The sequence below is a fragment of the Colletotrichum destructivum genome, chromosome 3, assembly GCF_034447905.1.
Source record: "Colletotrichum destructivum chromosome 3, complete sequence".
Classification (NCBI taxonomy): Eukaryota; Fungi; Ascomycota; class Sordariomycetes; order Glomerellales; family Glomerellaceae; genus Colletotrichum; species Colletotrichum destructivum.
Window position 1 is genome coordinate 3,767,624 of NC_085898.1, and position 27,081 is coordinate 3,794,704.

At 56.9% G+C, this 27,081-nt stretch overlaps 8 protein-coding genes across 8 annotated transcripts; 6 read left to right on the top strand and 2 right to left on the bottom strand.

Moving 5' to 3' along the window:
• Window positions 1–1,021: 1,021 nt before the first annotated feature.
• On the top strand, window positions 1,022–4,951 carry CDEST_05238 (Putative aspartic peptidase A1 family, aspartic peptidase domain superfamily). Its single transcript, XM_062921397.1, has 4 exons — window positions 1,022–1,403; window positions 1,465–1,592; window positions 1,678–2,028; window positions 2,078–4,951. Exons 1-4 carry the CDS (start codon window positions 1,312–1,314, stop codon window positions 4,084–4,086), a joined length of 2,580 nt encoding a protein of 859 aa, XP_062777448.1. The 5' UTR covers window positions 1,022–1,311; the 3' UTR covers window positions 4,087–4,951.
• On the bottom strand, window positions 4,685–8,397 carry CDEST_05239 (Putative Flavoprotein-like superfamily). Its single transcript, XM_062921398.1, has 4 exons — window positions 7,594–8,397; window positions 7,264–7,439; window positions 7,067–7,165; window positions 4,685–6,690 (listed from the first exon to the last, which is right to left on the bottom strand). The coding sequence occupies exons 1-4, from the start codon at window positions 7,777–7,779 to the stop codon at window positions 4,956–4,958; spliced, it is 2,196 nt and encodes a 731-aa protein (XP_062777449.1). The 5' UTR covers window positions 7,780–8,397; the 3' UTR covers window positions 4,685–4,955.
• Window positions 8,398–11,036: 2,639 nt separating this feature from the next.
• Window positions 11,037–13,364, top strand: CDEST_05240 (Putative RNA recognition motif domain, nucleotide-binding alpha-beta plait domain superfamily). The gene is made up of 4 exons (XM_062921399.1): window positions 11,037–11,551; window positions 11,935–12,223; window positions 12,277–12,507; window positions 12,564–13,364. The coding sequence occupies exons 1-4, from the start codon at window positions 11,337–11,339 to the stop codon at window positions 12,945–12,947; spliced, it is 1,119 nt and encodes a 372-aa protein (XP_062777450.1). The 5' UTR covers window positions 11,037–11,336; the 3' UTR covers window positions 12,948–13,364.
• A 644-nt stretch (window positions 13,365–14,008) lies between these two features.
• Window positions 14,009–15,521, top strand: CDEST_05241 (Putative Arf GTPase activating protein). Its single transcript, XM_062921400.1, has 3 exons — window positions 14,009–14,180; window positions 14,253–14,990; window positions 15,073–15,521. Exons 1-3 carry the CDS (start codon window positions 14,133–14,135, stop codon window positions 15,385–15,387), a joined length of 1,101 nt encoding a protein of 366 aa, XP_062777451.1. The 5' UTR covers window positions 14,009–14,132; the 3' UTR covers window positions 15,388–15,521.
• A 151-nt stretch (window positions 15,522–15,672) lies between these two features.
• On the top strand, window positions 15,673–17,059 carry CDEST_05242 (Putative electron transfer flavoprotein, beta subunit; the record flags this gene model as incomplete). Its single annotated transcript, XM_062921401.1, has 4 exons — window positions 15,673–15,723; window positions 15,877–16,017; window positions 16,122–16,764; window positions 16,877–17,059. The coding sequence occupies 4 exons, from the start codon at window positions 15,673–15,675 to the stop codon at window positions 16,957–16,959; spliced, it is 918 nt and encodes a 305-aa protein (XP_062777452.1). The 3' UTR covers window positions 16,960–17,059.
• Window positions 17,060–17,437: 378 nt separating this feature from the next.
• On the bottom strand, window positions 17,438–18,665 carry CDEST_05243 (Putative pyruvate/Phosphoenolpyruvate kinase-like domain superfamily, ICL/PEPM; the record flags this gene model as incomplete). Its single annotated transcript, XM_062921402.1, has 2 exons — window positions 18,305–18,665; window positions 17,438–18,202 (listed from the first exon to the last, which is right to left on the bottom strand). The coding sequence occupies exons 1-2, from the start codon at window positions 18,455–18,457 to the stop codon at window positions 17,438–17,440; spliced, it is 918 nt and encodes a 305-aa protein (XP_062777453.1). The 5' UTR covers window positions 18,458–18,665.
• A 1,641-nt stretch (window positions 18,666–20,306) lies between these two features.
• On the top strand, window positions 20,307–22,239 carry CDEST_05244 (Putative major facilitator superfamily, MFS transporter superfamily). Its single transcript, XM_062921403.1, has 6 exons — window positions 20,307–20,586; window positions 20,682–20,765; window positions 20,854–21,037; window positions 21,110–21,283; window positions 21,349–21,567; window positions 21,642–22,239. Exons 1-6 carry the CDS (start codon window positions 20,345–20,347, stop codon window positions 22,236–22,238), a joined length of 1,500 nt encoding a protein of 499 aa, XP_062777454.1. The 5' UTR covers window positions 20,307–20,344; the 3' UTR covers window position 22,239.
• Window positions 22,240–24,236: 1,997 nt separating this feature from the next.
• CDEST_05245 (Putative carbamoyl-phosphate synthase small subunit domain, glutamine amidotransferase) lies at window positions 24,237–26,406 on the top strand. The gene is made up of 4 exons (XM_062921404.1): window positions 24,237–24,403; window positions 24,632–24,644; window positions 24,725–25,006; window positions 25,078–26,406. Exons 3-4 carry the CDS (start codon window positions 24,818–24,820, stop codon window positions 26,257–26,259), a joined length of 1,371 nt encoding a protein of 456 aa, XP_062777455.1. The 5' UTR covers window positions 24,237–24,403; window positions 24,632–24,644; window positions 24,725–24,817; the 3' UTR covers window positions 26,260–26,406.
• The last annotated feature ends 675 nt before the right edge of the window (window positions 26,407–27,081 follow it).

Sequence of the window (27,081 nt, forward strand, 5' to 3'; positions counted from 1 at the left end):
CGGGTGCCTGGCGCTTCAACTCGTTAGTAGGGTATCACACACTGTGGCTTTCCATGCAATCCCGCCATGGTGGCGGTCATGGTAGTCTTTGGGACCAGCCATTGGGGACCAGCCACAAGTTGGCTAGTTCCCTCAGCCTGCGCCAGCTGATCGTCCCGCTACAGAAACGGCCAGAAACTCAAAAGAAGCACCGCTGCAGAACCCACTGGCTGGATTGGTCCTCGTGCTGCCAAGCGCTGTCGACATTGCAAACAGACGAGAGGCGCATCAGCTTGAAGCGCAACCAGCGCTGTCACGACGCCGAGGCCCAGGTCGGTTCGTGCGGTGGTCTGCCGCATCTAGCAGGAGTCATCCTGTCCGTGGATGCCTCCCGTCAACTCGAAGACTGACATCTCACTGCCATGACAACCGGCACCCGACCCGGTCTCATGTCAAAACCTACCTATCTGCGGATACAGCACGGCAGCAAAGCGGCATCCCGCCTTCCAAGTTTCCTCTCAGTGTGCGTCTCGACCGATGTCGACCGAATGCGGGGCCGACACATGGCTGCCGATGAGGCGCGAGGGAGGGGACGGCGACAGCGCCATGCTGAGAAGACTGGCTTGTCATAGCTCCGCTGCACTAAGCCAAAAGCAACCAGACGGCACTGTGTGTCGATAACGAAAAAGGCGACAACCGACATGCCTGCTTTGTTCCCCGATCCCCAGCTTTTCCTTAGAAGGATGTGGGCGGGGAGAAGAACCACCGGACCGGTGCTGGGCACGGAGGAGGCCTGGATCCTTGTCTTACACCCCGTTGTGTCATTCGACCATGCCGGCCTTCCCTTGCTTCGGCATGCTGAGAGCGGCACCGCCCTTGCTCAGAGTTGGTCCTTGTGCTCCTCTTTGCCTGGATAGCCATGGCAAGGACGCCATCTTGCTTCGGCTGCCACCCACTCAATCCGATGGCAGAAGCTAGTTTTTCTTGTTGATCATCCCGCGAGCCCAAAATTGCACGTTCCCCCCATCCTTCTCGGTCATTCCTCTAAATTGTCTGCTCCTTCACGGCCTCACCCATCATATGTTGTTGGGCTTCATCTTCAAACTCCGGATATCGATTCCTTGGGGGGTAAAAAGGACATGGTCCCGACGTATCCAACTCATATTGCCTAGACGGGCTTGACGATAGTTGACTCCGGTTGATGGAGACGCGCCTTCGCGCGGCCAGTCATCCCCCGCCGCCGGGGACGCCCATGCAAATCGCAAAGACGACCTGGTGACTCGGCGCACCTCTAAAGAACCACCAGTCGCGCTCCGCCTTATCATCGACGACATGCTATCAACTACTCTAGTCGCCTCAGTGTTTGCCGGCCTCGTCGGCGCGCAGAGCCGCTCCGCCATGGCTCTCACTCCTTCCAGTGACTGGTATGTGCCGTCTCCCCGAGCTCCCACTTGCGCTTCGTTTCACGAACTAAACCGCCTTAAGGTACGGTGTCGATGGGAACTGGTCGACGATTAAGCTCCAGGTCGGCACGCCTGGACAGTCTGTCAATGTCCTCGCGAGTACGTCTCTGTCTGAACTTTGGGTCATTGGGCCCGGTGGCTGCCTTGGAAGTAAGTTTGCTTTTACGAGCTTTTGGTGGCATTTACATGCCGATCTGCGCCGCACACAGAATGCTCTCGGCTAACATACAACAAGACGAATCTATCTGCAACGCCCGAGGCAACGTTTTCACGATTGCCCAGTCTAAATCCTGGAACCCTCTGGGCGCATGGCAGCTTGGCCTTGATTACCTTGCCTATGGCGGAAATGGCGATTACGGCCTGGACAAGCTCTCATCCACTTTGTTGACGGGCGGCACAATGAGTATGGACAACATCATCACCGCATCAATCAACAGTACCAACTTTTACCTGGGATACCTCGGGCTTGGCATCACCAAAGGAAGCTTTGGCAACTCGGTTACCGATTCACCCCTCACACAAGCGGTCAAGAATTATGGTTGGATTCCCAGTTACAGCTACGGTTACACTGCTGGTGCATACTACAGTAAGTACGAAGGTAGTTCTCGTCCAGTATCCGATCTAACTACATACAGTGGGTGCTTCTGGTACGCCTTGTTCCGTGACACTAGGAGGTTACGATGCGAGCCGATTTGTGCCGCATAATGTCAACTTCACTCTGGACCCCAGCGATGGGCTTCCTAACGCTCTTGTTCGTGGCATCGAAGTGTCGGCCGGTCAAGACAAGGCGCTGCACGCTGGTTGGAACACCACCACGAGGATTTTGTCCAACATGTCAACCTCGTTCAGTGCCACGATCGATAGCTCAACACCCTATCTTTGGCTGCCGGACGCCGTTTGCGACCAGTTCGCAGAAGCCTTCAACCTGACGTACAATAGAACGTTCAACCTCTATACTGTCACCAACGAACAGTATGCCGACTTCAAGTCCGGCTTGTCATCTTACTCATTCACCTTCTCTTTTACCAGCCATGACAACAGCAACGATTCTGGTAATCCCCTCACAGTTCCCGGCGTCGTCAACATCACCATCACCGCGGCAGCCTTCGCCCAAGTCCTGCGGTACCCCTTCCAAAGCGAGACGATCGGATTGGGCGAACCTCCTGTTCCCTACTTCCCACTACGAAGATCATCTAACTTGACGGACACGTTCATCATTGGGAGATCATTCCTCCAGGAAGCATACCTGATCACCCAGTATGACACTGGCGTCTTTTCTCTCCATCAGGCCCTCTTCCCAGATGAGCCGCTGCAGTCTCTGAAGCTGAAGAACATTGCACAACCAAACGACAGCCCTTTAGCACGACCACCTGCTCAGGTGAACTCGCAAGGTGGTCTCTCGGCGGCGGAGATGGGCGGTGTTGCGGCGGGGGTTGTCGCGGCATGCATGGTCATATTCGCTTGCTGGTACTTTAACCACCGCCGAAAGAAGTTGAGGACCACGACCAGAGCATTGGAGGATGGAAAGGACGCCGCCTCGTCGATTACACCCGGCCCACCAAGGAGCCCCGTGGCCAAGATGTTCACCAAAATACTGGGCAGAAAGAAGACCAAAAAAGCATCTGCAAACGAGGCCATGGGAAGCACTTTACCAACTGCAGAAATGGCGGCTGACGCTAACCACGCCGTATACGAACTGCCAGTGCCAGTAGCCCCAGTCGAGCTGAATGGCGATGGCGGTAAGTCGGTTCTCGAGCACAACACAGTGTTGGGGACAGACGATACTCAAAACGTCGACACATACGAACTGGCTAGGAGAAACGTGGAAATTCAGCTTCGAGGCCCTTTGCCGGCATACACCCCTCCCGAAAACCCCTCAGACTTCCCGCTTACAGAGAAAGCGATACGAGACACGAGTCCTGCAGTAAACTTTTCGCCTGAGGAAATCGGGCCGCTGCCGTCTTCGTTGCCGGCGTCTCCATCTTCCCCGTCGTCTCCCGTATCCTGCGACAAGTCGTCGTCAACCCATGGTTCATTACCGTCGCCAATGAGCTCCCGCGCAGGCGAATGGTCAAACCGCATATCGGATCTCTCATCCCCGTCGACGGAGGCCGCGTCGTACCACTCGCATACTTTCACTGTCAGCAACGCCGGAAACACGGTTCCGCAGCCTACCCCTCCCGAGAGCGAGGCCTTGACGTCGAGCTCGTCAAACTTCTCAAACACATCGCCGTCCATTCTTTATCCTGCCCTTCCCGCCTCTCCTCTTCCGACTCACCAAAGAACGCTAATCGATTCCTCTAATGTGGTCTGCTTGGGCCCCTTGCCGGAGCACATCACCATTCCAGGATCCCGGACGATTCCCGCCCCGCTGACGTACCGTCAAGGCAGCAGCAACATGGACGTCGTTGTTCCCCAGGTTCTGGACGCGAGTCGAGTTTCAACCGACACTCTGGGAAGCAACTGGACCGAGTTCGAGGAGGAGCTGATGGCGCAAGAGCTGACAGGGCAAGCGACCCTCCAAGAGAGCATCAGAAATCGCGAAGAGGAGTCGGACTCCTTAAGAAGCCTGCATCGTCTCGACGGTTCTGAGTTCATTCACATTCCTCAGCCGGCGGAACGACGTTACAGCTGGGAGCATTAACGATAGGCCGCTTTCTCGAATTATTTGTTTGAACATTCATCGATACCACTTATAATGCTTGGCCGCGCAGAACAGCGGGCTGCCGCACCATTTTAACTTCCTTTGCCTTCCTTCCCTCTTTTTTCACACTTCTTTCCCTAGTTATCGCACGTACAGATCAAAAAGCGAAGGAGTTTGGAACAAATGTGCACCCCGACCATGGGATGGAGATATCAGCGAGCGGCGGGCGTACGGTGGTGCATCGTTACAAAATGGGTCCTGGTCCGGTCCTCGGTTTCATTATCTTTTGTCCAGGCGTGCCTTTTTAGTCTTTCCTTTTGTCGTCGGGGAACGGCGTCCTGAATACCAAAAATAGGCAGGATACAGGCAAAATTCGAGATGGGAGAATTGCGCCTCCTTTCGGCGTAAACCATTGGGAAATGCCCGAGAAGGCACTATGTCAAGACACCGGCGGATGCAGGAAGTGGTCGCAGGTGTGTGCTTGGGCAACGCTCCCCTAGCCATAACTCCAGACTGCTCAATAAAGAAGAGACATACTTACACATTTGAGAACGGCGATGAAGCCCTATTCCGTCTGTACGCCGACATTGATTAACTTGCTCAGGGTTGGATCGCAGCCGCGACACCCCTCTCTATTGTCAAATTCTATTAAGCCGTATTTCTCCTTGGCACCATCCACAAAGTGTTTTCTATTCAACATGCATGTCTCAACAAACACGACCTCTTTTTTATACTAGGCTCTGCCCACCCAAGACTTTCGTCTTCAAGGGCTGTCTAAACAGTCCGTCCACCAGCAGCGTGTCTCCCTGATGATCCCCAAACACGCCGTCTGGCGTCACGGCACCACCAAGCATATCCAGGCCCCCACTTCACCAGATCTCTTCCCACCACGTCAGCCCCGCAAAGGCAGCCTCCACTGCGGCGTCGTCCGGGTACTTGTCGGCGTCCCCGCGCATACAGTCCTTGACGGCCTCCTTGACGGCGCGCGACATTTTCAGGCTGCCGCCGCAGACGACGAAGATGGCATTCGAGGCGGCCATGGCGCGGATTGTCGATGGGTGCTGCCGGATCACGTCCTGGACGTATTGCCGCGGGGCCGCGGGGTCGCGGGAGAAGGCCGTGTGGACGTCGAAATGGCCGCCCGTTGCCGCCGAGTCTCGGGTTTCCGCAGTGGAGGCGACGGCGGCGTAGCGGGCCCCGAGGTCCTCCCACACGTCCCGGAAGTGAAAATCCGCGTCCCGGCTGCGGTTACCGAAGAACACGGCCGTGTCGCCTACGCCAGATGACGAATGTGAGAGACGCTCCTCGACAAAGAGGCGGAGGGGCGCCACGCCTGTGCCGGTGGCGACAGCGCACAAGGGCCTACGAGCGTGAACCGGCCCGTAAAGCGAGGCGGAGCTGCGGTTGAGGGTCACGCGGAGGGGCGCGCCGAGGCGGGTGAGGGATTCGAGATAGCGCGAGCAGAGGCCCTGGCGGGTCTTGCGGAGGATCGTCTTGTATTTCACGAGGGCTACGAGGAGCGTCACGCTTGTTCTGCGCGTTGGTGCTGCCGGTGTCGATACCGGTGCCGGTTGGGATGGATCAGGAGACGGAGGGGAGTCGGGGTAGGAGTGATGAACACTGGCGATACTAAAGTCCCGGCCACGCATAACGGGGAACATGTCGAGGACGCGGGCGAGCGGTATGCGGACCGAGGTGAATTCCTCGAGGACCTCCAGAATGGTGCGGCGCGGCCGGGTGGTGTAGTCGTAGAACTCGTCCGTGTACTCGCGCATGGTGAACTCGAGGAGGCGCTCGCGGTGGTACTCGTCCGAGGAAAAGTACGACATGTCCTTGAGGAAGCTGCGGCGCGGGGTGCAGGTGATGTCGAGGTTGTGAGTGAGGAGGTCGCGGAGGGTCGTCGGGCGGCGGAGGTCGATGTAGAGGCCGCGGGGGAGAGCTGGCGGTCCCGACGACGACAACGACGACGGCGATGAGGAGAAGGAGGAGGAGGTCGAGAGGTTGGGGGTAAAGGATAGGGGCAAGTCTGCAATTGTGGACCAGTCCATCAGATCTATGAGCTTCTGGACGTCTTGAGGGAAGTTCTTGGGGTAGATTGTCAGGCTGTCAAATGGGTTTATCGTGGGCGGTCCATTCCGGGTCGGATCAAGGGCGAGACGCACGAGGCGGACGTCCTGGAAGTGAGTTACGGGGGTCACCCGCTTATTGAGCTCGAGGGAGGCGTCTTGGCCGCCGGGGATGGGGAGAAGGGTTGCCGGCGGCTGGTCATACGGGGGCTCGGTCCCGTTCGTTGTTGACGGGGAGCGCTCGGTTATGGCCATAAAACCTGTCTTCTGGGTCAGGTCCTCGACTGTGGTTGTAGCGTCGGTGTTGTCGTCGGATTGAGCTTCTTGGCCTGCGGGTTCAACGGCGTGGCCGTTCGCAAAGATTCTGGACCACTGGTCTTGACTCTGCGGTGCACCAGAACTGGATGCCAGTGCGACGGTGTATCTTGGAGGTAGGAGGGCGTCGTCTGGGATAGGGTTGAGTCCTTCGGGCAGCGGGTATAAGTCGAGCAGCCTGTTGCGCAGATCGGCTGCCCATGGCATGTATCTTTCGTCCACGCTGGAGGCTTGTCAGTAGCATTCGTGGAAACGTATATCGCGGAAAATGGCATAGGTTCGAGGAACGACGCTGGGCCAAGGAGCCAATCTCAACGACACATCGCCGACCAAGAGGCGACATCGTGGTACGCAAATCCTCACCGCAAGGTGTGGAGGACACCGAAATATAGCGAAGAGGAGGAAGAGAAGTAGGAGGAGCAATAAGAAGTTGTCAGGGACTGTTGGAGGTTTGATACAACTAGCTTGGCCCTCCAACTGAGAGGATATCCAGGGGCTCCGGGTAACCGCAAGTCGCACCGCAGCCAATAGGCAGGGTCAAGCATAAAAGCAATAAATGGGATGAGCGACGAACGAGATAGAACGCAAGAACGACTCACCCATCCGAGTCCTGCTCATCAGCTTCTCCTCGAGGATAAAACTCCACGGCCCCCAGCTGCTCCAGCCGCTTGTGCAGCTTCCTCGCAGCCCAGTTGAACCTATCACCGATGTCAGAGTCTGACGATGAAATTACGCAATGGCCATGTCCCTCAATCACACAGGGGCTGCACAGAGCCACATAGGGAGGACGGCATACTTGATATACATGCTATCGCCGAGCCCAAACGTCGTGAACCGGACGGCGCCCAGACACCCCGAAGGCAGCTTCTTCCTCAACAGGCTCCTCCAGAAGGTGCCGGAGTTGCGGGGCATGTCGCCCTGGCCCGTTGTTGATATGACCAAGACGACGAGCGTGTATTGCAGGAGCGTGCTCTATGAGGGCAATTAAGTCAACGTTTTGTTAGGTCATTGAAGGGCATACGGAGCGGCAGTGCCGCCTCGAGAGTTGCAGGCTCGCAAACCCCCTCCGTGCCAGTTCGCCATGAGCCCGGGTATCGAGGGGACGAGGGGGTCAAGGTAAGCTCACCAGCTGAGCGCCGTTCATCTCGTCGACCTTGGTTTTGAAGTGCAACCGCTGGGCGTCGCGGCCGATCTCCTCGGCAATGTCCTGGCTGTTGCCGGTCTCCGAGCCGTAGAGGATCAGCATGGACCGGCCGGGCAGGTCGGCTACCCGCGCCGGCTCGGGGCCTGTCGTTGGGTCTGTCATTTTCATTCTTTTCTTTTATCCAAGTCTTCAGTGAGAGTTCGGTTTCTAGTTCGAAAGACCAGGCTGTCCTTGTTTGACCGTTGGCCTTTGGAATTGGTTTGGATGTCGCCGGCCGAGTCGTGAGTGACTCGTATCAAAATCGGCTCTGGGGTGTTGGCGGGGAGGTGCAGCTTCTCGCAGACGGGGTTTTGCTTCCCAAGCGGCATCGGAGCCACAGAAATCATTCAGCGAAAAGGCATGAGTCCTTAACAGAGTCACGTGGTCTCGCCTGGTGTTAAGCGCAATTTACACATCGAGTTGAAGGAGAGACAACAACAAGAAAAACTACAAATAAAATATCGCGATACGACTCTACAAGTGAATCTCGAGGCTTAACCGAAGACATCCTCTTATTGGGTGACATGTAGATTTGCGGTACGAACATCCAGTGTGTGACAACCAGCCACAGGCATGGATGGATCACTCACTCCCAAGATCCAGAAATGCTCATGCGTGTGGCGCAGAATCGCATTGAAGACGCACTGGGCCAACTGCCGAACTCGCTGACCACCCAATCTTGTCGGGATTAGGGTGGCCATGGGAACATGGGAGCCACCAAAAAGGCGCGGCGCGGCGTGCTGGGCCTTGCATGTGAGGTAAAAAAAAAAAAGGCTGGGCGGATACGGGTGGCGGGTGCTGGTGTCACCTCGATGCAGGGCCAGTGATAGCGCCCCGTCCTGAAGAAGCTCCTGTGGGGAAGGTTGAGGCTCCTTGAGTCCTTAGTGCGGAAAGACGGGCTTTGCGACTCAGGTTGTCGCCTGAATCGAAGTGGGAGGGAGGGTGCTGACATCTCTGCGCCTCTTTTGTTGATTGGTGCCAGTGGGCACGCGAGGTTCCCAGCTGCTCCGGGTATATTCCTACGATGATCAAGCAGCATTCATCAGTTTGCTTGCAGCCATAGTATCGGGAGATTAACAGTGGAGCAATGGCCGCGATAACTCTCCCCTTGTTTATTGGTGTTGTTGAACGTTCAGATAGAGTCGATTCTGGTAGGGAGTTTGGATACTGAGACACCCAGTTGGCCACAGCATGGGTAATGGAAGCTGGGAGAAGGGGGAAATTTCTGCCCTCGTCCCTTCTTTCGGCAGCATCCCCCTCCCCTGCATGGCACCGTTGCGACCCCCCCGGAAGCTCTAGCGTGGCCTGCTAGGGGGACCCTCTCCGAAAGCTTCATGCGCTCCGCGAAATCCAGTGGGCCGTGGGAAATTGTATCATTCTGATCCAATTTCGGACGCCAAAGCAGCTTTCCGCGGTCCCGTTATCCCATAGCCTGGATACGGGAGGGCGGCGTCGACGGGGGACGGGGAACGAGCCCCGAATAGGCACCCTTGTTGACGACCGACCGGCCCAGCCGCCGAGTCTTACTGTAGTTGAATGAACGCGCTTTAGTCTTGTTGCTGTATCAGAACAATCAGCGTGAACAGCGAGCTACTGCAGGGAGCAAGCAGCCCAAGAAACCAGGACTGCGTTGGCACCTGTTGGAGCTGATGAAGCAAGGCGAAGGTGAGGTAGGTAGGATGAGACTTAACTCAATCGGTGGACGTCAGACGGCAGCTGTCGAGCTTGGTGGACCCTGGAATTTAAATCTCCGGCGCATGTTTCTCGCAACTATCGGCGGGGGAGCGACGGCGAGCCATCGTAACGTTAGACGGGGCCAATGGACAGGAGGCAATAACTCGTGTTTCCTCCACGCGTAGTGGTCATCTCGCTCGCGGAAGACCTGGGCGATCCTGAGTTGGTCCTTGGATGCAGCAGTTGGGAAAGGTCAACCTGAAAGATTGGCCGACGGGAAATCGAGAGGCAGCTTCCGGAATGAGGTTTCTTGGCCATGTACGAGGAGTGACCGTTCGAGGAAGGCATCGCTGCATGCCTCGGCACATCCGCTCACGGGCAGATTGGTGCAACTCCTGCCGGTGTCGAGTTGCAAAACATCCTATCGGGATTTGTATGCGGACAAGCCGTGTCAGAAAGGCGCTTGATCAGGTTGGTGTTGTCGAATGCCATACAAAGGATTGTGGGCTGTTAGAACGCACGCAACGGCGGCAACCCTCTGCTTGCCCCCTTTAATCCCAAGACAAATGGTGCGGTGCTGCCGAGCTTTCTGTTGCATTTCGGCTTGCAATGGCTCCACGAACACACGTATATCGGTAGGTGGACACTGGAGCAGGCCAGGCTTGGCCGGGATCCCATCGCAACCAATTTGCGGGGGAAGAGTCATACCGTTCATTCGTTCTACTGATAGGCTGAGCGGTGCCGTTGTCGCCGCCCAGACACACCATACAGGCTTCTTCTCGCGTAAGTTGCATGCCACAGAAAGTTATGTCAACCGATGACGATCGCATGTGTTTGCTGTTGATCTCGTGGCCATGTGACAGTCGAAGAGGGCCCAGGGCTTGAGAGAAGAAGAAGAAGAAGAAGAAGAAGAAGAAAAAGAAAAAGAAGCATCGACGAAGCTCCTACCACTGTCCGAAGTACCGTGTTTCTCTTGCAGGGGTTTTCGTCTATCCCATCACGATGCCCGTGCTCCGCTCTGTGGCTTGCTCTGACATGTACCTGCCATGTCTAACACTATCGCACGGTTCCACCTTTCCGCCGCCCTTGCCCCGGAATACCTGATACGTACGGTACGCACCGTGGCAACTTCTCCCACTCTACTGTTGGCATGGCCGTGACCGCCTTTCGTGCCCCCCCCTCCTGCCTGCCTCGAAAGGTACAATCAACGAATGCATGGCATGAGGCAATGATAACCATCGACCATTGCAGTAGAAAGACGGAGCGTATGCAGTCGAGTACCGACATCAGCGAATAGAGAAATTGAAAGAAGAAGAAAATCCCCCGATGCCAGGCCGAGACATCTCCAGTCTACATAGCGTCATTGTGTTGACAAACATATGGTAATGACGACAGAACAACAGGGCCATTTCGTGATCCGGCGAGCACACGCTCTCAACGTTGCCTGTGCTGGCTGGCCGTCATTTCCATTCGCGCCTACCCCCTTCTTCTCGTTCCCACCCAAAGCCCCAGCCCCTGTGTGGTTGCTGCAGACACAATAGGAAAGTACCCATCTGGATCCTCGTCTTTTCGCACCGCCACAGCTGCCAGGTCCCCAGAACGTGGGCCGCACCTGCTGCTCGGTGGGGTTGCGCCTCGCTTACCCTCGTCCGTCGGTCCCCCTGCTCACCAAGAGAAAAAAATATTTGTATTTCAGGTCGCGCGGCTAGAGCCATCCCTTTCCTCTCTCCTTTCCCTCCACATCACAACTTCAAGATCCTGTGTCACCGCGCAACGCAACGTCGTCTGTCTACTTTTTTCAAGCTTTCTAGGGCACCAAGCTACCCTGAGAAAATTCCCCCTCATTGTTTCAGAGTTCAACTTCACCGAACTTCCATTCTACCCCAATCCGAATCTTCGTTCCTGTCACCGGGTCTAAGTTCGCACGTCATCTGTTATCACGCACTTCCAACCGGAACGCAGTCAAACCTACTCAAGCCTCCATCTCCATCCACCAGACCACCACCGCCAAAATGTCTGCTGTCGTCGAGAAGGTTTCCGAAGCCGTCAATGACGTTACCAATGCTCTGAGCAATGCCACTATCTCCGACAAGGCCGCCGATAAGCCCGCCGCCAACAACGATGCCGTCCTCGCCAGCGCTGCTGAGGGCCGTCGTCTCTACATCGGCAACCTGGCCTACGCGACAACGGAGGGGGAGTTGAAGGAGTTCTTCAAGGGTTACCTTGTGTAAGTCTATACGCCTCTCTCAATCGTCTCTCAAAATATCCCTTTCTTTGGCCCTGCGACCCCCCCTGTAGCTTCCACCGGAAGCTCGCCCTGGGTCCTGTACATTCCCTCAAGCGTCTTTGTTTCCCCACATATGGTATCGAGCACAGCCTGTGGCATCATGTCATTGCTTGCTTGCTTGCCGCGCCTCTTTCGGGCTGTACTACATCGCCGTCGGGCTCAGCATGGCGTCGTCGGTCGCTGCACCCGTTGTCTAGACCGCCTCATTCGACCGTTGTGATATTGCAGCGTGGCCTCTCCTCTCCTCTCCTTCCTCAGCCCCGCAAATTCCCACCCACTTGCGTCACGCATGCCAACTCATACTGACCCGCCTTTTTTCACAGCGAGTCCGTCTCCATTCCCAAGAACCCTCGCACCGACCGCCCGGTTGGTTACGCCTTCGTCGACCTCTCGACTCCTTCTGAGGCTGAGCGCGCCATTTCTGAGCTTTCCGGCAAGGAGATTCTCGAGCGTAAGGTCTCGGTTCAACTTGCCCGCAAACCTGAGCCCGCTGGAGAGAAGGCCGAGGGTGCTAACGGCGAGGGTGCTGGCGAGGGCAACCGCCGCCGCGCCTCCGGTCGTGGCCGTGGACGTGGCCGCGGCCGTGGTGGACGTGGTGCCCGTGGTGGCCGCGTGAGTCACCCCCCCCCATTTCAGTTGCTGAACCATTGCTAACACCTCATAAGGAGGATGGCGCCCCAGTCGAGGGTGCTGCCACCGAGGTCCCTGCCGGTGCTCCTGCTACCTCTGAGGTTCTTCCTCTGACCGATGCCACCAACAAGGACGCTAAGAGTGATGCCGATAAGCAGGCTCGTGCTCCCCGTGAGCGCCGCGAGCGTGGCCCTCCTGCCGACGGTATCGCCTCCAAGACCAAGGTCATGGTCGCTAACCTGCCCTACGACCTGACCGAGGAGAAGGTCAGTTTTATCGCCGGTTTGTGCCTTGATGGTTCTCTACTGACACATTCCAATAGCTCAAGGAGCTGTTCGCCGCTTACGAGCCTTCGTCGGCCAAGATCGCTCTGCGCCCCATTCCCCGCTTCATGATCAAGAAGCTCCAGGCTCGTGGTGAGCCTCGCAAGGGCCGTGGCTTCGGCTTCGTCACCCTTGCCTCCGAAGAGCTCCAGCAGAAGGCTGTTTCCGAGATGAACGGCAAGGAGATTGAGGGCCGTGAGATCGCTGTCAAGGTCGCTATTGACAGCCCCGACAAGACTGATGAGGAGGCCAACGCCCCCAAGGAGGAGACCAAGGAGGAGGTCAAGGCCAACGGCACGGGCGCTCCCGAGACTGCAGCTGCTCCCGCCGCTGCCCCTGCGGCTGCCACCCCCGCTGCTCCCGCTGCTGCTCCCGCCTCTTAAACGTAGGCGACCAGCCTACAGCCCCGGCAATGCGTCTTTGAGCAAATACTCGGAGATGCTGCCTTTACGAGCTTTATGATGCGGTACCCATTACGACGATTTCGAATTTTTTTGGAAGTGCCCCGGAACAGGTGGCCGACTACATCTACGTCTGCCTTTTGACCAGACTCGTTCTCGGTAGATAGGGCAAACAAGATGTTCAGGGTTCCCATGATCCCTAGACTAATTCTCATGATCTTACTGGCCACCTCTCTGTATTTGTTACCTAACCTCCATTTTCTCCGTCACCCAAGGCTGGGTTGTACAATAGCTTTAGCTGGAGGCGGTCTGGAAGGACGAGGAAAAGTTTGGCGCAAAACGAAGAAAATCGGGTAGCTTTTTGCAGTTAAAAATGAAAGGCGGTGCAACACCAAAAACAAACCCAGGAGCTTAGTTGGGTCGACTGTCTCATATGCAAACGGTGATTTAAGGTTACGTGATGGTTCCGGCGTGCAGCAACCATCTGAACTGATTGCCAGACAGACTGAGCGCTGCTGTGCACATGGAAGATAGCCATGCAAACAAAGACGACAAGGAATCGAATGATCTGGCTGGGTTTGCTGTTCAACGGGGGGAGGAACATGTGGTTGACTTCAGTGATGCATTGCTATGGTCGGAGGATGGCTATTGGCCCATAGCACCGGAGCCCCCCAAAAGCCAAGTGTCCCAGAACCACAGTCTGGGCCTTTTTGCTATGTCCCGTCTCCAGAGAACCCCATGAAATGGTGTCGTCCCCTGTCTTTGCGACATGCCTTGGGAAGTTGCCATTGCATGTATGTATTGCATTGTATTGTATTGCCTTGACTCCTTGCTATTGATTTTATGACTTCGTCTTAAGAGTTCCTTCACTGAGTTGCACAGGTTGGAGTGTGGCTGCTTTGGAAAAGAGACTGATCAATTATAATATAGGCTTGCGTGTCCTCATCGCCGGCCCTTATACATTTGATTTGCTTGGGCCCAGCCAGCGCAGGCGCCCAGACTATCATACCCTGGTCTGGAGCCCGCAAGCCCCTTATCGACATCAGGAAAGCCCCTCCACAGTTTCTTGCTGCGACAACCTCACAACGTATCCGTGTTCGAATAGCCCAACTCGCCCTCCGCCGTCAGATACCCTTCGCTCATAATCCCTACTGAATACTTCCCACGATGGCTTCCAAGGCCATGTGGGAGGTTGACCCCGAGACGCGCGCCAAGGTGAGTTTTTCTGGACGTCATACGGCTCATTGCGACCGCGCGGTCCTCCGCTAACCCCCCTTCGCCTCCCAGCTGGCCGCGATCCAAAAGGAGGCCAAAAACAACGTCTGCTGCGACTGCAACGCCCCATCACCGCAATGGGCTTCTCCCAAGTTTGGCATCTTCATCTGCCTGTCATGCGCCGGCGTCCACCGCGGCCTTGGCGTGCACATCTCCTTTGTACGAAGCATCTCGATGGACGCATTCAAGCAGGTCGAGATTGAGCGGATGCGCCTCGGCGGCAACGAAAACTGGCGAAACTTCTTCGACCAGCACGAAGACACAAAGATGCGGGGCATTTCGTGGGACGACGCGACGATCGCGGAGCGATACAGCGGCGAGGTGGGCGAGGAGTGGAAGGATAGGCTCTCGGCCAAGGTCGAGGGCAAGGAGTACGTTCCGGGCGAGAAGAAGCCTATGCCGGCAGCGGCTCCGAAGCCTGCCAGCCGGACATCCACGCCGCTGGGCAGCACAAACAGCCGTTCGGCCAGCCCTGGGCGCAAGGTCAAGGTGGACGATAAGTACTTCTCCAAGCTCGGAGCAGAGAACGCCTCCCGACCCGATGACCTGCCGCCCAGCCAGGGAGGCAAGTACGCGGGCTTCGGAAGCAGCCCCATGCCCGAGAAGAAGGACGGTGGTATCCCGACGGTCGACGATCTACAGAAGGACCCGGTGGCCGCTCTGACCAAAGGCTTCGGCTGGTTCACGAGCACGGTTTCCAAGACGGCCAAGACGGTCAACGACGGCTACATTCAGCCCACAGCGAAACAGGTGGGTGACCCTTCTACACTATCTCCGCCCGCACCGGCTCGGACGAGGAACTCGGGACTAATCAGACGCTCTCCTTGAACAGCTGGCCGAGTCGGACTTTGCGAAGCAAGCGCAGCGCGTCGCTCAGCAGAGCGCCCGCAACGCCCAGGAGGGCTTCAACCGGTTTGTCGAGGGCGGGCCCAACAACGGCGGGGCCGGCCACGGCGGCGCGTCAAGACAGGCACCGCTGGACGAGAGCAAGAAGGACTTTTGGGACAGCTTTAGCAGCCTGGCGGACCAGAGGCAGGGCAACAGCAGCAGCTCGATCGGAACCGCTGCTATGGGCAAGGGTGGCAAGACAGGCGGCGCTGCGGCGCCTGCTGCGAAGAAGGACAACGAGGGATGGGATGACTGGTGAGCGTAAAGGGGCGGACGTTGCTCGTTGGTGAACCAGGGGAAGACAGGGCATTTGGGGGTGAGTGGGTTTGAGTTGAGCGTTAGTCTTACTTTTTGCTGGCCTGCATGTCACATACTAGAATATCAACTTGAGCTGCAATATCACTTGTTGGAAAGAGGACTTGGGTTTCTATATGTGATATGACGACCATCGGGTGTTTTGGCAGTGACTGGAACACCGTTCCGATACAGAGAACTGCCTAGGCAACGAAAGAAGCACCGATTTGGTGTTTTATGGAAAGCCGAAATGCTCGAAGACGCCGTCGGCACCGCCCACAAGTACCGGGAATATGTGCGCGTAAGTCGGCGTCTCTGTCCTGAATGACCGAAAAGGGTTTGAGGTGGGGCTATGGCCCGAGGTTAGCCGGTATCGCTAAGTGCCCGCTAGTGAGTGTACAGTGTACGGAGGTCTCATCCCCCCCGGTGACGACACGGACCTGACTTTGTGAAGACCTCGAGCTTGCTCCCACCTTCCAATCCCCAAAGGAATCACTCGCCCACGCATCAACACCGGACCGGGTCATTGAAGCAGCAGCTCACCATGTCCGCCCTCAGAATCCTCGTGCCCGTAAAGCGGGTTATTGACTATGCCGTACGTCGTGCCAGTGCAATGCTAGACCTTTGCGCACCTTCCCTCGGAAAAAGTATTGGCTTGTGATGGGCGTAGCTGACGGGAAGCCCGAACCCCCATAACAGGTCAAGCCCCGCGTCAACAAGGCCCAGACGGGCGTCGAGACGGCCGGTGTTAAGCACTCGATGAACCCCTTTGACGAGCTCTCGGTTGAGGAGTCGGTCCGCATCCGCGAGAAGAAGCGCGCGCCCGGCGGCGTCGAGGACATCACCGTTATCTCGGCGGGCCCCCCCAAGGCCGTCGATGTGCTGCGGACGGCCATGGCCATGGGCGCCGACCGCGCGATCCACGTCGAGACCAAGGAGGGCGATGACCTCGAGCCGCTGAGCGTCGCGAAGCTGCTGCGCAAGGCCGCCGAGGAGCACAAGAGCAACCTCGTCATCCTCGGCAAGCAGAGCATCGACGACGACGCGAACCAGACGGGCCAGATGCTGGCTGGCCTCCTCGGGTGGTCGCAGGCGACTTCGGCGAGCATCGTCGAGTTTGGCGAGGGGGACAGCGTCAGCGTCACGCGCGAGGTCGACGGCGGTGTCGAGACAGTCAAGGGCAAGTTGCCGATGGTCATTACGACGGATCTGAGGCTCAACGAGCCGCGGTACGCGAGCTTGCCGAATATCATGAAGGCCAAGAAGAAGCCACTCGAGAAGAAGAAGCTGGCCGACTACGGCATCGGAGTCGAGAAACGGTTGAAGGTGCTCAAGGTTACTGGTGAGTCGTCGCGCATGGTCAATCCCACATCACACTCCTCATTAGGGGTCTGCGTTGGGGCGAGGGATTGGACCGGACCGGCCGAAGGACGGTTGCTGACGCTTTTCTACAGAGCCTCCTGTGCGCCAGGGCGGCGGCAAGGTCGAGGACGTCAACGGGCTCGTTGCGAAGCTCAAGGAGCTCGGTGCCTTGTAAGCGGCGTGTGGTGGCCTGTATCAGTACGAAAAGACTTTTTTTTTTTGGCAATAGACCCGGTTCCGATGCAACCTTTCCCGGCCACAAGGTCGTTGACAATGTATTGCCTTGTTGCATCGCCGCTCACCACACAGTGTAGTCCGAGTATCGTCTAAGCTTGTCCACTTTGCCTGCTGGTCGGCTTCAGTGACGAGAGACTTGCTAACCGCATCACTTGACCGGATATAGCGAGCGATTTGGTGGCGGTGATGTAACTGATGGATAAAATGCACCAGTATTCCTGGCTTGTCCTTGCTTCGAGAGGTTTGTCCGTCAGTCCGTCTTCAAAGCCCCCATTTGCCCCGGACGAATAAGGCCAATGTCACGAAAGTCACAACATCCATCAGCGGTACGTTTGAGCAGCAATCCATTTATTCGCCTATTTGTTTTCCACAGCGCCTGGGAACCGTAACCGGGCCTGGGCACAGCACATCAACTTTTACACCTGACTATACGAGCTTCCGCCTGCCGCTGCATCAAAGTCCATGGCCTCCTGCAAGCTGACGATACTGAACAGCTTCCTCGGCGAGAAGTCAGATTTTGTCCCGATCTCGCCGGTTTCCTTAAGCTTGACCAGCGACTCGCGGATGGCCTCGTACGCCGGCGCGATGGCCGCGAACGGCACGATCATCATGCGGTACCCCAACGCCTTGGCCTCGGCTGCCGTCCACGAAGGCGTGGCGCCGTGCTCGACCATATTCAGCAATACGGGTGTCGGCTTCAGCGCCTCGCAAGCCTTCCGTGCCTCCTCAGCAGACGTCACGCCCTCGAGGAACGCGACATCCGCGCCGGCGGCGACGGCGGCTTTCAAGCGGCGCATGGCCTCGTCGAAGCCGTGAGTCTGGATGGCGTCGGACCGCGCGATGACGACAATGTCGGAGCCGATCTTCTGGCGGGCGAGGGTCGCGGCGCGGATGCGCGAGACAAAGGTGTCGACGTCGACGACCTGCTTGCCCGTGAGGTGGCCACAGCGCTTCGTCTGGACCTGGTCCTCGATGTGCAGGCCCGCGACGCCGCTGCGGGCGTACTGCGTCACGGTGCGGGCGACCATGTTGGGGCCGCCGTAGCCCGTGTCGGCGTCGGCGACCAGGGGGACGGACGGGTCGAGGTTGGCGAGCATCTCGGCGTGGGAACGCATGTCGTCCAGGGTTGCGAAGCCGAGGTCCGGGAGGCCCAGCTTGGAGGCGGAAGTTCCTGCGCCGGTCTGAGTGTGTGTGTGTTTTTAGGTGTTAGTTTAGTGAGGGCGTTGGGGTTGAGCGGGATGCGGTGTAGGTTGAGTGGATGAGGGTGACCGTAAGGACCGTACCATGTAGAGGCCGTCAAAGCCGATGTCGAGGGCGATCCTGGCACTGAAGCCATCGTAGACGCCCGGCAGGAGGATGAGGTCGTCAGTCTCCTCCAGGCGCCGCCTCAGCTTCGTCGCGGCCGAGACCGGGGTTGAGGTGTTGCCGCTTGACATTGCCCGATATTGGAGCTTGTGAGGTAACGAACGGGGAGCGAGGTGTCGTGTTTTCGACACCAAGTAAGCTTTCTTCTTAGCTTATTCAGGGGCACCACTGATGATCTCGACTATTGACCAAGGGCAAGTTTCGACTGGTCTTGTGGTTCTGTGTTGTTTTTTTGTGAAAAGCTTGGATTAGTCCTGGAAAAGACCCCAAGGCTCACCACTACCACTACCACTACCACACCCTCCCCATCCACCCTCCATCCGAGAAAGCCGCCAAGACCCGGTATTGTTTAATTGTATCCGTCGTTATTGCCCTCCCATGACGCAAGTGCTGTGTACTCCCACCTCCACACGTTGTGGACGCTCTCTCGGCCCCGCTTCCACTTCTTCCTTTCTTCTTCTTCTTCCTCTTGCGGGAATCCCATGGTAATTAATTCAATTGGGGCTCCAACTCTTCCTGCCAATCATTTCGGAAACGGCACGGCAAAGCCGGTCGGTGCCGGGATAGTCTATTACCACGACCAAAAACTCACAGCGAGCCTCACAACCGCTGGGAGGGACCTCCCGCAGCGGGAGATGGATTACAACCATGGGTCATGGAGGGAGTGGAAAGGTAGTGGGAATGCATAATGATGCCCTAGATTCCGTGGTGGCGTTTGCTCGATGTGCCCAGGACGGCATTATTGAACTCGTTTCCCAGGCCGGAATACGTGTGCTTGGGTTGACGACCTCCGAGTCAGCTACCGTCGTCACGAGGGAACGCTACGTCCTTGCAGTGTTGGCCGGGGAGGAAGCATCCCTCAAGTGTTTGGCTTCCGTGCTCTGCGAGTTGATGAGAACCCGGAGCGGCGAGCGGACTGCATCGTGGCTCGCAGCCACGTCAAACTTATTACTAGTACATGTGCTTTGTTCGGGACTGATGGCCAGTCTCTCCGAGCTTCGCCAAAAGCGAGATCTGAGCATCTGCAGTCCAAGAAAGCTTCGCTCAGGGATGTCATTCTCAGTCACATGTAGTGGCAAGAATCTCACCGCAGGGAGAGCCTCTCTCCACGGCCAGCGCTGCTGGCCTGCTCGCCAAGTTTTCGACTGCCGTCTCTCGTCATCCGTGGGACAGGTGGGTGGGAGAAGCGACGGTGGCATCGGTCCCAAAGACACCCGCGACGCCTTTGGGGGTGAGGATCGTCCGAGTGTCGAGACCATCCGATGATGGCCTGCATTTTAATCTGGAAAGTTTGGCGCAGTCAGGACTCGGGGCTCGGGCTGATCGGCCTGAAGCCTGTGCATCCCGTTGATTTGCTTGTTTGTCTTGCCCATGATGCTGCATGCTTACCCCTCGTATCAGCAGCCACAACCGTCTTAGAGTTTGAGTTTTGAGGCACACAGGAGCGAATATTGGAAACAATAGGCTTTCGAGCCTGGAACGCTAATGAGAGCCCAGTAAGATGGAGCCCAGTATGATGGAGCCCAGTATGATGAAGACACTCTCTCGATGTCGAGGTCCGAGTATGACTGTCTGGCTCATTCGAGCTCGTAATCGGGATCCTTTTATGTTTTTTCCCCCTCTCGGCTTGGGCTGATATTGGTTTGCTTGTTTAGACATTTGTCCCATGTACTTGGTGCTTGAGGCAGGGGAGGGAGGGGGGTAAGGGATTGAGGAAAGGTATAACACTTGGCCTGACGCATGACATTCTTAACTCTTGTGGAGGGTTTTGCTCCTCTCACCTAGCCACACGGAGCCGATGGACGAGTCGCTTCGATATAGAAATACCCGGACGTTCACTTTATACCTTGATCGTCCCCTCTCCCTTTCTCCTTTCCTTCGTGTCGAGGACGTTGCATTATCTCGCGCGAAGCAGGCAAGCCGTCCCCATTGACATTATCATCATAATCACCATCATCATGGGCAGAAACGCCGCCGTCTCGGGCAAGGACGCCTCTGTTGAAGTGGCCGAAAAGGGCTCCGCCGAGCCGCCCTCGCCCTCGTCGCCGTCGCCGAGACTAAACACCCCCGACGAGGTGGCCATGGCGCATCCGGAGTGGCAAGCGGCCGAGAAGCGGCTGGTCAGGAAGCTGGACATGACACTGATGCCGGTCATCTGGACACTGTACATGTTTAACTACCTCGACAGGAACAACCTCGCGTACGTTGGAAGCTCTCGGGTCGTGGAGTTGTGTTGTGTGTTTGTGTGTTGAGATTTGAAAGAATGCCAACGGCTGACGTGCGGATGGTGAGCAGGCAGGCCAAACTGAACAATTTCGAAAAGGACCTCGGGCTCGTGGGGAACCAGTTCAACACGGCGGTTTCAATATTCAACGCCGGGTAGGAGGACGAAACGCCCCCCCCCCCCCCCCCCCCCCCCCGCTCTCGTCTGGTCAGGGGCTGTTTGTCGCTGATTCCTCGGATGCAGGTACATGATCGCCCAGCTGCCGTCCAACATGCTCATCACCCGCGTCCGGCCGAGCATCTACATCCCGTGCTGCGTCCTCGCCTGGTCGTGCGTGTCGGCGGCGACAGCGGCAGCAGAAAGCTTTGGCAGCCTTATAGCCATCCGAATCGTGCTGGGAATTGTCGAGGCCCCTTTCTTCCCGGGTGTACGTCGCTCATCTTCCTTTACCCCCTCGATCTCTGACCATATCCGCCAAAGTCTAAAATCTCCTCGACAGGTCTTCTACATCCTCTCCTGCTGGTACACCCAAAAGGAGCTCGCCTTCCGCACGGCGATCCTGTACTCGGGCATGCTCGTGGCGACGGCCTTCTCAGGGCTCGTCGCGGCCGCGGTCTTCTCGCACCTCGACGGCGCCCGCGGGCTGGCCGGGTGGCAATGGCTATTCATCATTGTTCGATTATCTCCCTTCTCCCATTCCACGGAAATTCCGGAAATTCGCTGACGTCTCGACGACAGGAAGGCGTAGGGAGCTTCGTGTCGGCCTTTGCGGCGTTCGCACTCCTGCCGGACTACGTCGGGTCCAAAACGGGCGTGTGCTCATGGCTCATGTCGGACAAGGAGCTACGGGTCGCCGCCCAGCGTATGGAGGCTGACAGGGTGTCAGTGCCGCAGCAGAAGACGACGGTGTGGAACGGGCTGAGGCTTGCGGTGAGGGATGTGCGGATGTGGCTATTTGTGAGTTGTCTCCCACCTCCTTGAAAGTGTTATGGTGTGGAGGTGAGTCCAGAGGCTGACGGAGATGAGCACAGGTTTGCATGCAGGCTTTTTATCTCTCCTCCCACGGCCTCAACAGCTTCTTCCCAACCATCGTGCACGGCTTCCAGCTTGGCTCCAACACCATCACGCTCGTCCTCACGGCCCCGCCCTACATCGTCGCCACCGCCATCGCCCTCTGCGTCGCCGTCTCCTCGGACCGCCGCGCCGACCGCGGCCTGCACATCGTCGGTCCCGTCTGCGTTGCCATGCTGGGCTTCATCATCTCGGCCGCGACAACGAACCGGCCAGCACGGTACTTTGCCAGCTTCCTTTACCTTCCCGGCGCCTTCGCGTCGACGGGGCTGATCTTTAGCTGGTCCGCGAGCGTGATGAGCGAGACGCCGGAAAAGAGGGCGGCGGCAACGGCCATCGTCTGTCTGCTGGCGCAGTTCGGCAACATTTGGAGCCCGTACTTTTTCAGGCCGGAGGACAGTCCGAGGTATCTGCTTGCGTTTCTGCTAATGATGGTGTTTTCGGTGCTGTGCATCGGCACCGTGTTCTTGATGAGGCGAGTGCTGGGCAGGGCGAACCAGCGGATGCTTGCCGAGGCGGAAGAGACGGGCAGACGGGTCCGGCTGTATGTCCTTTAAGAGGTTGGATGGATGGATGGATAAATGGACGGGAGGCTGTGGTTGTGACATTGGGCACAGGCATCTTGACGGATGTTCTAGGACGTAATGTGAGGCTGTTCAGCTATGGCGATGGAAATGATGCGGGATCGAATAGAAGCCCGAGGCAAAACAGTATATTCATTCCCTGTTGAACCGAATGGACACGACTCTGTGCACGCGTTTGCATGTAGCTTTGGATAGACACTCCGTCGACGACTCTGGCCCACGTTGGTGATCTGGTTCTGACTGTAGCACATCAAGACATGGATTCTGAGTCGACATAGCTCAAGACAAGGTGTGGCGGACTTTACTATGACAATTACCGGGCTTCGATGATTAGGCCCCAGTTCTACTACCCACATCCACGGACAGAAAGACTTTCAATCGCTTGATTGAGTGAGATATCTTCCCAGATTGACCACCTCACTCGAGAGCTAGTTGTTTTCGGGGATCTTTTCAGGCTCCAGACCGACTCTGCCGGAGTATCGATTGTCCTCCCCTCCTTACCATAGGCTGCCTTTCAGCTTTTGACTCCGGTGTCAATGATTCGGCCAGAGGCGAGACTTCGCAACTGCATCCTTGGCATGCAACCAAGCGTCTCGGCAGGAAGGCTGCCGGCACATTAAGAGCAACACTACAGAGTACACACATTTGAGGTCACTCGGCGTCGGTACAGCGGTGGTATGGATGTCTGACTTTTGGCCAACTCAAATCCTGCACGGATTGCTCTGTAGAAATGGTAGAAAAACAGCTCCCAGCCCAATCGTGGTTGTGTGCTGAAAGCTTGTTAGATGAGAGTCATTAGAGGAACAAGGCAGACCGCCCTAGAGCGAGCCGGGGACTCCGAGGAGATGGTGCAGCATGGGCTGTCTCTCTATCCGTACGGACACAGTCTGGCTTCTTTCAAGACCAACAACAGGGACACCGACTCGAGTCGGTGAAGCAGACTCGAAAGGGGGACGACTCCTCCGTTTGCGACAAGGGAGGGCCTGATAGCTTGCGATAGGTACGGAGAAACTGGTGGGCGGAGGGGCGACCCCGTTTTTGACGGCCCCGATTGATAAGGTCGCTTTAGGACAGAGTTGGGAGATGCCCATGCACTTAGGCGGTTTATGCATGGAAAGTCAGCACGGTGCACGAGTGGGGGCTCCGAATACGGCGTTTTTTGGAGGGGGGTTTTTTTTTTCTTCTTTTTTTTTAGGGAGAGGGAGGAAGAGCGAGATATTTCTCGCACAAAGCCCACCAACTCTAACATTGCGTCAATTATCAGCACAATGAAGCTTTCAGAGTAATGACCCCGGCGACTCTGCCAGCTGCAGAGTCGATCCTACGGTTCAGGGTACCTGCCCACCGCCAACTGCCGACTCAATGGCAGTTGGGCATGGCTGGATTCGCAGTGCTTGCAGCGCTGGTGATGTAATGTTTGGTCAAGGTGGCTAGCTAGCCTGGGCGGCTGATAAGAGGAAGGGAAGGGAGGTAAGTGACTGAAGGCGCGAATTGCAGAGACGTGACGGAGTTGTCTGTAGCTGGGCGAATTATGTAATGCCCCGCGATAAGGGACGACATCGGCGGGCGGATGAACGGGCGCGCCTTTTGATGGTGTGGAAGGGAGGGGCAACAGCGCCCGTGCCCGTTCTTGACGGCGAGAGATTCCCCTGCAACAAGTTGCATAAGCCTCCGCCCCTCCCCTCGTAGCTGGCGTATCAGCGCCGATTATACCCAAAAGGGGCCCAATGACAAGCTGCCCAAAAAAATTTGCCCGCTCATCCCAAGCGCTGCTGCTGGCTGTGACCTGGGACGTGGACCTTTAACACTTTGGGACGGGGGACGGACGGGGACGTGGAGGAGCAGGAAGAGTGCCCGCCCCGTTTGCTGCGTGTGACTGATTGACTGTGACCTCCGTGTGCCGGCGCCCGTGCTTATTTTTCTACCCGACCTCCTCCCACCACGGTTTTCCTCCTCTTTTTTCCCCCCTTCCTCCTCCAACAAAAAACCTGTCACACCAAACCTGTCACAGAATCTCTCCGGCCATTATCCCTCCAACACCAACGTCTCGTCTCGAGCAACTTCACTACCCTTTTCTACTGATTGACCCTTTGCAAGCTGCCCTTATGAACGGGCGTCCTTCAGTCTTCACCTCTCAGGTATGTTGAGCTCTCGCTGTCGTCCTCCACTCATGGGTTGGGGTCGGTCGGCGCTCACGGTCTTCGTCGTGATACTTTCCCTCCTCGCAACCCCGCCGCCAAAACTCTTGTCTCATGCTAGTGCCCATAGCCCAATTGGGGCTGCTGGGTCTGGCTTGCACTCTGTGGCATTGCTTCTTCAAGTCATTCGAAATTGGAAAATCTCGGTTGCTGACTCGCTATCATTAGGATTATCTCTCAGGTTAGCACGATGCCCTCCATTGACTCACACCGCCCCTCCACGGAGCACACAAACTGACCATGCCCTTCAACCCCCAACAGACCACTTGTGGAAGGCTGCTAGCCCCTAGAGTGTCTTTCCAAACAACCAGCAAACCAACACTACACATCACCTCTTCCTGAATACCAGTCGACATGTTCTCCCGATTGGCTGCCTTCTCCAAACCCGCGGCCAAGGGTGCCGCCGGGTTGAGCTCCGGGCTCCGAGTTCAGACCCGATTCCTCTCCAGCCAGGCCGCTGGCAGCAAGGGCCGCAAGATGCCCGCCACCCAGACTCGCGCTACCAACCCCGTCAGCGACCTTGACGCCACCCTTACCATCCGAGTATGTCGCCGCTGAGAAGCATCGCCATTGGCGTGCCATTGTGGACGAGGTTTGCTAACAGTGACTCGCAGGATGGCCCCGTATTCTCTGGCCGTGCTTTCGGAGCAAACTCCAACATCTCGGGCGAGGCCGTCTTCACCACCTCCCTCGTGGGATACCCCGAGTCCATGACCGACCCCTCGTACCGCGGTCAGATTCTGGTCTTCACCCAGCCCCTGATTGGCAACTACGGCGTGCCCTCCAACCAGAGGGATCAGTGGAACCTCCTCAAGTACTTCGAGTCTCCCCACATTCAGTGTGCCGGTGTCGTTGTCGCCGACGTCGCCGTGCAGTACAGCCACTGGACCGCCGTCGAGAGCCTCGGCAACTGGTGCGCCCGTGAGGGTGTTCCCGCCATCTCAGGCGTCGACACACGAGAGATCGTCACCTACCTCCGTGAGCAGGGCTCTTCCCTCGCTAGGATCACCATTGGTGACGAATACGATGCCGACGAGGACGAGAGCTTCATTGACCCCGGCGCCATTAACCTGGTCAAGCGCGTTAGCACCAAGGCTCCCTTCGTGGTCGAGTCCCCCGGTGCCCGCTTCCACGTCGCCCTGATTGACTGCGGTGTGAAGGAGAACATCCTCCGCAGCCTCGTCAGCCGTGGCGCCTCCGTCACCGTCTTCCCCTACAACTACCCCATCCACAAGGTTGCCAACAACTTTGACGGTGTCTTCATTTCCAACGGCCCCGGTGACCCCACTCACTGCCAGGAGACCATCTACAACTTGGCCCGCCTCATGGAGACCTCCCCCGTCCCCATCATGGGAATCTGTCTCGGCCACCAGCTCCTCGCCCTGGCTGTTGGTGCGCGCACCATCAAGCTCAAGTACGGCAACCGCGCCCACAACATCCCCGCCCTCGACTTGACTACCGGCCAGTGCCACATCACCAGCCAGAACCACGGCTACGCCGTTGACTCGTCGACCCTGCCCAGCGACTTCAAGGAGTACTTTGTCAACCTCAATGACGGCTCCAACGAGGGCATGATGCATAAGACCCGCCCTATCTTCTCTACTCAGTTCCACCCTGAGGCCAAGGGCGGCCCGATGGACAGCTCCTACCTCTTCGACAAGTACCTTGAGAACGTTCAGCTTTTCAAGGACAGCGAGAAGATCTTCAAGGATAACCGCCCTACCCAGCTCATGCTCGACATCCTCAGCAGGGAGCGTGTCGGCGTCGAGCCCACCACCCTTGCCGCGGCTGCCTGAGTGTGATGGTTAAGGCGTGTTTCAGTGGAGATAGTTTCTTCGTTGCAAAAGATTGGGTTTCTGGGGTGGTTTTGCAATTTTTTTAATGGTGTCATGGTTTTGGTATCTGGGCCTCTTGAGATGTAAACGTTGGGTGGACAATGATGGTTCCCCTATTTCCCTTTTTTCTATAGTTCAATAGTGGCTCAAAAGAAAGCCGCTCTTCTAAATTGAAACGTCCAACATCCTTCATCTATCACCTGGAGGCCTGCTGGCCCCAATTTGTGTCTATGGTTCTCATCCTTGCCTACATGACCAGCGCCAGGTGACGGGCAATTGCCAGCTCAAGTAACAAATGACGGCCCTTACGCTAGGCATGTTTAGAGACTAACCACCTGGATCTATTCTCGACGGACGGTCGTCCGTCCGTCCGCCAAACGCCATCCACCCATCGCAGCCATACAACTAAGCAACAAGTAACAACAACAAGCATCCGCGCCGCCTCCTTTTATATTTATTTGTTGTGGACTTGTGTTCGACGTTCAGCCTTCTTCTCCTATACTGGTTTTTATATTCTTGAAACTGACAGCAGGTACGGTTTTCTTCCAATACCGTCGTGACGACAACCCCGTGAAATAGCCGTAGCTCTCACGGCCAGCTCAAGATGTCTTTCAATGTTAGACTTGACCGCAACTAGTGAACAGCTATCCGCACCAGTTTCAAGGATTGTTTCGGGCCAGCCTACGTGGAATATCACCGCAACATTCTGCATCGGAACGTGGCGAATTTACGGTTCAGACCGAGTCTCAGCAAATCATGACCAGCTCATCTTACCCGATGCGT